General features: G+C 32.2%; 1 protein-coding gene across 1 annotated transcript; it reads right to left on the bottom strand.

Moving 5' to 3' along the window:
* Positions 1-656: 656 nt before the first annotated feature.
* On the bottom strand, positions 657-3,041 carry LOC139481165 (complement C1q tumor necrosis factor-related protein 3-like). The gene is made up of 3 exons (XM_071264317.1): positions 2,924-3,041; positions 2,121-2,183; positions 657-1,106 (listed from the first exon to the last, which is right to left on the bottom strand). The coding sequence occupies exons 1-3, from the start codon at positions 3,006-3,008 to the stop codon at positions 694-696; spliced, it is 561 nt and encodes a 186-aa protein (XP_071120418.1). The 5' UTR covers positions 3,009-3,041; the 3' UTR covers positions 657-693.
* Positions 3,042-9,601: the final 6,560 nt, after the last annotated feature.

The following is a 9,601-nucleotide window of genomic DNA, read 5'->3' as shown; positions in this document are numbered from 1 at the left end:
AAGGAAATACAGCTTTATACCTGGAATGTTAAAAATATGTTTTCGTTTTACTGTTAAAGCATTAACGGTCGTTTACTCATTTGAAATTGTTCCAATTTTGTCATGCCGGGACTTTCTATGTGTAACTATATGGTAAGTATTTGCTCATTGTTGAAGACTGCTTCCACATTCTTTGATCTATGATTACTAGTAATAGTTAATCATACAATAATCATATAACTACTTCTTATATTTATACCAGATGTTGCGTGGTTTGATTATATCATTATGTCTGTTTCATTCAATAGATATAAGAAGATGTGGTTTGTATGCCAATGATACAACCCCCTATCCAATTCACAATTTGTAAAGGTAAACCATTATAGGTTAAAGTACAGTCTTCAACACAGACCCTTGGTTTTTACCGAACAGTAAGCTATTATGAGCCCCCAAAAAATAACGTAACAATATCTTTATTGCATATTTGAAGAAAACAAAATACGAGTGTAAACCCATATAAACAGGGAAACCAACGATCGACTTTATTTTAAAAAAAAAAACGAGAAACGAGAAACACTTATGAACCACATCAACAAACGAGAACCACTTAACAAAAGGTTCCTGTCCCATGTTGGCTCAGACAACCCTTTTCATACATTGTAAGTCAAAAGCAACAATTTGCGGTAAAAGATTTATTTATTTATTGTTATCTAGTCAAAGTTGTGTAATTAGATAACCTGTAAATGTGCTATACTCAGCACCATGCAACTGTTGTGATCCAGTATAGGGATTATGTTGTACGGTTACAACATCACCTTCTTCTAGTTGTACCGTACCAATAACTGACCCTGTTTCGCCACGTTCAACACTATATCCTTTGCCTAGTTTGCTGTTGTTTTTCATTAGTATGACATGTAACTTGCCAGAAGCAGATATCTGAGTACATGCAAAGTAGTAAAGACCGTTGACTGGCGCACGGAATTTACCATTACTGGAGTCATAGGCCTGACCAAGGTTTGTGTAAATTTTGTCGTATACAATCGTCTGAGATCCTGTTATTGTAGTGTGTTTTGTCAATGCGGCATAAAATGCAATTGGCTCTTTTTTATGGCATCCACAGCAATTACCTGCAATGTACTAATTGACGGAACATCAAAGGATACAGTGCGTTTTTGGAACAAGTTGGCCTTATTATAAAATCAAATATACTTCTAAATTTCTCTTTTTATCAAAGTCAGATGTTGTATCTGTCTATTTTATTGAAACTATATGTAGTGTTTACTGTTTTATACTCCTTTTTATGAGTTAAACAGTTATAAAGTAATAAAACGGGTATTATCTAAATATAAAATTATAGTTATCTTTACCTGAAATTGAAGAAAGTAGACAGGTGTATTAAATCTTTCTATTTAAGTATCTCTATCATATAAACTTTCAGACTAGTTCGCTGGTTTGTAGACATTGGTATACAATTTATTTTTGCACCTTCACGAGGGTCTGGGTTGAGTTTACAGAAAAGAGGAAGATAAACATTTAAACGAAAATAATAGAGATTATTGCGATGCTAAACAAAAAAAAAGGTGAAAATAATGGGCGAAAAAAATAATCAATAGAGAAAATGCCGATAGAAATTGAGGGATAGAGACATGAAGGACCACAATCATGGTCCTCCTTCATCGTAAGACGGTGTCGCAACAAAGTATCAAAATAACCTTTCTTGGTGTCACAATTATTTGAACAAGTCAGTTCCTTTAATGTTATTTTGCCTTTAATTTCATATCTTGTAAAACCGTATGGTGAATTAGCATTACCGACTCGTTTTCATCCGTAGATGTAAACAATCAGAAGAAGTTCAAAATCGACGTCCCCTTTAACTGGTAAAACTTGCTTTATATGCCCCGTTGTTAATCAAGTATACAAATTGCGGGTAGTTTGCATTATTCTTCATAATGTTAAAGATGAGAGAGATGAAAGAGATGAGAAAATTGCGGCAAGTCGTATTCTTCTAATTGATATTTAAGCGAAAATGTAGAAGATAACAAAAAATAATTCCCGAGTGCGTTTAATGGACAGATTTGATATAATATAGTTTTTTATTTATATTTTCTTACTGTTTATAAAAACTCATTTGATATAAATACCTGTACATGAACAATGCTGTTGCATTTCTTTAACCATTTTTATTAGACTATCCATTTTGCTATCTGAAATATGGAGATTGTTTTATTATAGAATTACTGCTCAGTCATTTCATATAAATGTTAAATGGTAAAAGCATATCATACACATAATAAATAAAAAAAAATAAAAATATGAAGAGTTAATTCACAAAAATACTAAAATTTAAAACGAAAAGTCTCTAATCAAATGGCAAAATCAAAAGCTAAAACACATCAAACGAATGAATAACAACTGTCATATTCCTGACTAGGAACAAGCATTTTCTTATGTAGAAAATGGTGGATTAAACCTGGTTTCAACAAAACTCATACTTACATAATGTATCAGGTTTTGTTTGTTTAATATTTTTCAAAACTTCTCTAGTAGAGTTATGGCTAAGAACGACTCACTACATAATGTTAACGAACATCATCACAAGTTGGTTGACCAGATGAGATGTGCCTGTGTCTCAATTCACTAACAATCAGTTTCTGCTGTCGTATAAGATATTTTAAGACATCATACCACTAGTGACTCATTAGTGTCTGTTATTTAACGGAGCGTGTCCTATTGTTGATTGTGGTATTTGACTAAATATGAATTTGCATGGCGGCGATGCATTCAAATCAAAAGACACTAACTCTATAACGCACCTAGTTCTGCTATTATGGTATTTATACGTTTCTTCAATTTTTGTTTGTTACTTTGATGTGTCTCTCCCCTAATCGATTTTCGACATTTAACACTTGTAAACTACTGTCGCCTTAATTCAACCAACACTTACCATCTGGACAGGATCCTTTAGCATCAACCGTTAATGACTGATCCATAAAGACGAACATAAAACACATGACCACCTGTACCAACATTGTAACAATGAGAGTAGATCTACTGTATACAAGATACAAACATATATTTTAGTAACACTGCGACATATGCTTCATGTGTAATGGTATATTGTGGAACAAAAAATATTGCGTGACTAATACTATTAATGGGTATTAATTGAAATAATATCCTCTCTTTTTAAATATTACATCATGCAAAACAAAATTAGAAATGAAGCAACCGCATTCAAGTATACAATACAAACAAGGAAAGAAGATTTCGAAGTTACCATCACAATAATAATTGCATGGGTAGAAAACAAAGTCGAAAAGATGAAACAAAATGTTTAGTTCACATTTCATATAGTTTTCACTAGTAACCCGAATTTAACTTGATCGGACAAAAACGTGTTAACGCTATTTAAATGAGATTGATCGTTATTTGATAAAGATTGACAAAAATTAAAAATTATATTTAATTCATTTCAATTCATATCAATTCATTTTAACGCCAGTCAAATAGATTTCTCTGCAGTCGATCAATTGAAATCAAGTTAGTGGTCAGTTGGGTCAAACTAATAGGCCACGCCCCTGTTAAGCTATTTCAAACATGCATTAATTCGTTTTAAACATGGATGAGACCCGCGGACTTTTTACAGGTAAATCACTCAAGCAAAACGACCTCGATGTATATATCGTAAGTAACGTGTGGTCCTTTGCAACTATTTACGAAACTTTATGTATTCCTGTATATTTACCGTTTCTCTTTTTACTGTTTTACTATATTGTACTCGTAAATCAAATGTAGACACGGAAAACTACATAATTTGTGTACATAATTTAAATCGATGTGTCTTGAAGCAACATATATTCATTCTCTTGCTGTATATTGATATTTGGAAAAGCTTGTAATGAAAAACAAGATATTGTTGAATAATAAAATCGACGAAGATAATGTTGACGTTGAATATGATAAACAGAAAGGCATGCTCAAAATTCTAAATGAAACAGCAGCCCACTGAACTTCTAAAACTGTGTTAAATTGTAATACCGGTCACTGGCCAAATCGGGCGTTAATTGTGGAAGAGAAACAAATATCAAACAAAAATATTGTTCTTACGACTCTGTAAAAAGATTATTGTGCTGTCATGCACCCTGACGTACTTGTAATAAATTAACATGTATTCTGTATATATGAGATAAATTTTAGTCTGCGATAAAGATGGGTAAGTTGATTTAAGTTTAACGACCTTGACAGGCTATTTGTCGGCATACTCTTACGTTTTTTAATGTTTTAAAAGAAAACATAAATTTACGTTTTGGGCATTTAATATAAGTCTACTTTCCAAATTGAAATGAACATAAACATTGTTAAAAAAACAGAAAATGGAAAAGAAACAGTCTGCATTGTTGCTTTCATATAATTTTATTTCCTATATATTTGAGCGGAAATTTCTAAGTTAAAACTGATTGTAGTATAGATAAAATATTTCATCTAGGTGCTCTCGTTACATATTAAAATGAATTTCATTGGTCGGAACGTTTGCAAACTTTCAATCCAGGTGTTCTCATCGAGGTCCTCGTTCATGTTTCAAATCAATACACAATATGAAGTCCAGTTCGGCAAAAAGAAATCAAATTAAAACTCTACGATGTCCGATTAAACAAACAGAATTCAGAAAAATAACACTTTTACGATTCTTCCAATCACGACAAAAATATCTATCTTTTTCTCCGATGAAAATCATTACTATTTATATCAGAACAAATCAAAAGTTGCCGGAGCTTGATTTATGATGCATACGAAACTTTAATAAATAATAATCCGGTTTGTATTTTTCAAAATAACTTTTATATCCGATAAAAATCGAAAAATAAATTATCGATTTTTCTATGAGACAAAAATTATCCTTATTGGAGTCAAATTTGTAATAAAGGACAAACCATATCCTCATGTTTTTTTATGCAGCACTAGTAAGCATAGTTCGTCTGTTATCGCTTCAAACCAAGCCATCATAAATACACCAGAGATTACTAAAAAGTTTTTCAGAATTACGAAAAATATGTTATAATCCTTGACCTTCCCGAATCAGTCGATTGTATGAAAGTTTTTTTTTTAAAGAAACAGGTCTTTTACTGCAAAAAAAAAAGAAGATAAAAGCGATTTTTGTTTGAAGTAACGAATGTCATTCTTGAAAAAAAGAAAGTTTTCGTGTTTTAGGTCGTCCTGATGCAAACGTAAAAGTTGAAATAAAAATTACACTCCGAGATTACACTAAAGACATTTCGCTAGCACACACGGGACTAGATTTATTAATCGTTCAATAATAATTATGCAAAACAAATGATAAAACTTCCCAATTTAAAATTGAGAAAAATCCGACAGGAAACCAAAGTACAAAGGTACGGCATTTATCTAGAAACAATCTCCATCCAACTTCAAAATGTGAGGTAAATCGATTAGCTTACGCTAGCCAAGCAACCAACAGACAAAATAAATCTTGCCTCCCCGATGAAGACTATCTATAGACACGGAATAAAAACTAAGAAATTATAATAGCATGTTAGATTGGTTACAAACACATTTATGCAAACATGAAGCAGCTGTTTCTTTACTGAACTGGTCAGTGGTAATACAAAACCAGGGTTTCAAAAAGATGAAGAAAAAGAAAAAGACATTTAAACATGTTAAAATTTATTTAAAAGCAAATCATAAATAGTGTTTAACTGAAATTGAAAAAAAAAGAATCAAAATAGTCTATAATATGTATAAATTTATATCAGAAAGCTAACAGCAAAATGAAAGGAAAATATGTGTTGCTTAAGAACATTGACCTGGGCCGTAACAGCCTCATGTTTGAAATTTTAAAACAAAGTTGAAACAAAGGCTTGTCTTCATATCAAATTGTTTTCACGGCGAATGTCTTGCAAGAAGCAAACTCCCATTACTCCGGTGTCGCCCCTGCATAATTTTGCGTGATCCATGCATGTTTCTGAATTACTTGTCTTTTGTGCATTTACTTTCCTACTAAATGGCTATAGTACAAGTATTAATTTTCATTTGTAAATGTCTGGTTTCGCAATGATGCATGTCCACCAATATCCAGACATTGTGCGAAAAAATATAGTTTAGAAGATATGATTCTATGCTGAATACAGAAAACATATACTAGTAGTCGTTTCTTCATGAAGAATTGAACTCTAACATTACAGAATACCAAACTGGCTCTCCTTTTTGAGTACTTCCATCTGGTGTCTTACATTTAAGGGTTTAACTTGTATTAAGTCGTGTCAACTTACTGTCAAGACAGACGCCTTTATAGAAAATAAAGGAATATGGAGTAAAGGTACACGGGACCTTATCGAACACAAATTTAGAGCTAAACAAAAATACAAATTATCAATGGTCAGCGTTTTATTTCTGTTCATCTTTATAGTCGCTAGAGAGTCTTCAACAATGAAAGAATCACTTGTTTACCAGAAGAACAAAACGACAATAGCAAGAAAAGATCTGAGAGTACTTAAGTTTCTGACAGCTAGTTCAAACTGTTACGTTTGAAGTCTTCCTGTCCGTCATCTCGCAATCGTTATTTTTGAAGACCTTAAGTGAATGAATAATTTGATTTTCTGTCTCAGGACCTGCGCATATATAAAATACTTGCCACTGAACATTGAACCAAGTAAAATCAATACACATCGTTTCATATATAAAAATCAATTTACAGATGATAAAGCATTTCTTTGTTGATTAGACTCCCTTTTTGGGAGTTGAACACTGTGCGGGACAAATTTCTTCTCATGGGTAGATATATTTTTCCCATGGGAAAATTAGTTTTTTCTTTTATTTGTTTCAGAATTTGTAAAAGTGCTATGAAATATCGAAATGGACTGACAATCACTAGTAACCAATGACTGGAACAATTTAACAGGCATTATAATAAATTAAAAGTATTTCTATCATACTTTTACACTCAATAGTCTTCTTTTTCTTTTCTTTTTATCGTTGAATGATTGATAGAAATTCTACCGTCCAGCGGCTGATTTTACAATTTGAATCTTTCACCTTTGTTTTCGGTCAATATCATCGTGCATTTCATGTAATAGTGTTCGCTGGACTGTCAAGTATCAGAAACATGTCTTTTGAATTTCAGAATTTAATTTAAGAATTAGAAAATTATAATTCTGTTTTAATCTATATACATGGGGAATGACGAATCGTGTTTTAAATTGTTTTCTAATTATAACCTTATAATTTCGTGAATTTACATCATAATCATTATGAACTTATTCTTTTTCGTCTACGTAGCTCGATATACGTGTTTTTCGCCACTAGAAAGATGTGCACTTACATTTTTTGTTCAAATTTCCTAATCATGCTTATGCAATGTTGTAACTCGTCTACACAAAAATCTTTTATTTCAATTCATTTTTGGCAAACACCTTTGGAAGTCTTTTCTAGATCTTTTATAACCTCTCGGGTAATTATCAAAGAAAATCCAGAGTTTTGCATTTACAAGGACGCGTACGGATGATCTTTGTGATATATTCACTTGTACTTTACCCGTAGGCGGTCTTCGTGTACTGTAATTTATGGTTTAAAGGAATACGAATACTTTATTTCTCATAAAACTTCAATTGCTAGTTATCAAGAACATATATAAACATAACTATAAGGTAAAATTATCACATGCATGTGTAAACGATACAATTAAATAAACTTGGAGGACTGACTTTCACATTTATAACTCTTACATAGTTTTTCTAATATTACAATATTTGATGAGTTTAACTGTTGAACAGCTTTAAAGATATAAGAGTTTGACTAACAGTAGTTCCTTAAACATTTCCTTCTTTTTCTATATTTTAAATGTTTTACAATTCATTATGTAATGGTACTCGTCATCAATGTTGTTTGTGTCACAGAGACGGCATATTCTGTCTTCTCTGTGTAAATCCTGACACCTTCTAGACTCAATCGGCAACTACCACATCTATATCTGCGTAATGTATTATTTTAGAAAGGTAAAAAGGAAAAGTAGTTTTCAAATTGATAATTCTTTTTGAAAATACGACAACATTATGTTTTATGCGATTCTGCAATAAAAGCAAAGCATTCTTCTTGAAACTGGTCTTTGGGTTTTTGTTTAAGACATTTTAGCACCCATTTATCACAAACTGTGCACAAGGACGGATAACTAATATACGTCCTTGCTGTGCATTCTAATTCAAAATAGTTGTAATTTGCAATTGTTTTAAATTTGTATTTTTTCCTCACTAGATAGGTGAAAGTATGTATAAAATTTAATGTAAATTGCGAAAATGCATTACGAGCATTAATCTATACTTTTAAGTTAGAATTTAGAGTCTCAACTTTTTTCAAAATCTTTGTTATATTACCCATGTATTATTTAAGTTTATGTCAAAGGCGTTTGATTGGATAATAGTTAAAGGTAGGCGTGGTTTTTGGTAACTTTCCTCCAATCAACTGGCCTATTCGACAAACCTGTGTGCGCTGATGCGTGTAAACTGGGTATTGTAACGGTACGTGTCTTACATCAGAATCTATCGTGCGTGACCAATGTTTATTGTATAATTTCTTGTCATGTGGTTAAATTATCTGAAAAAGTTCCAAAGGTTACAACTTTTTGAAAGATTTTTTTCGGCAGAAACCAACAGCAATATTTGACGAAGACGAAGACGAAATAAAGGATTTAATTTTAACGTCCAGTGACATATATTACAATGATGTCGAAACAGAACTTGAAATTGACAATAGGTTTTCATAGAACCGCCGCTTTTCCAAAGAATTCACGCTTAGTTGCTATTTCACAACTTCGGGTTCGCATTATAGTTATACATGTACAAATAACTAACAATAAACAAATTCTGATGATTTCTGCAACTGTTCTAGGACCTTTTAGTTGTAATATAAATCTGTGATTTTTCTATATTCGTACTTTCGACGAAGCAAAGCAAGTTCGATCTAGAACTGGACATTTATGCATTAAACATTTACAATATTCAATAGTTGTACAAATTTGTTGTAGTACATGTAGAAAATCCGTCTTTTCGGATAAAATCTTAATTTACGTACCAATGTAAAATTGAGAATGGAAATGGGGAATGTGTCAAAGAGACAACAACCCGACCAAAGAAAAAAAAACCAACACTGAGCAGAAGGTCACCAACAGGTCTTCAATGTAGCGAGAAATTCCCGCACCCGGAGGCGTCCTTCAGCTGGCCCCTTAACAAATATATACTATATATATATATATAAGTACGTCTGAGTCAGTTATGAATATAATTATTTTCTGTGACTGTATCTTGATTACATTAATTTGTAGGATCCTTTACTATAGATAATTTAGCTGATCTGTAAACAATAACATCTTCATGCCTTATATATCATGTACTGTAGTACGCCGCTAGATTAAAACTGACGTGGAAAGGTAACACATGCCCACCGAAAGCTTTTTTTTGCGTCTAGCGGGACGGCTGCAGTGTGGGCGATTTGGTGTCACGATATCACAGTAGCATGGGTTCGAATCCCGGCGAGGGAAGAACCAAAAATTTGCGAAAGCAAATTTACAGATCTAACATTGTTGGGTTGATGTTTAGACGAGTTCTATAAATGT

The sequence above is a fragment of the Mytilus edulis genome, chromosome 7, assembly GCF_963676685.1.
Source record: "Mytilus edulis chromosome 7, xbMytEdul2.2, whole genome shotgun sequence".
NCBI lineage: Eukaryota > Metazoa > Mollusca > Bivalvia > Mytilida > Mytilidae > Mytilus > Mytilus edulis.
This window is presented reverse-complemented; position numbering and strand designations above follow the sequence as displayed.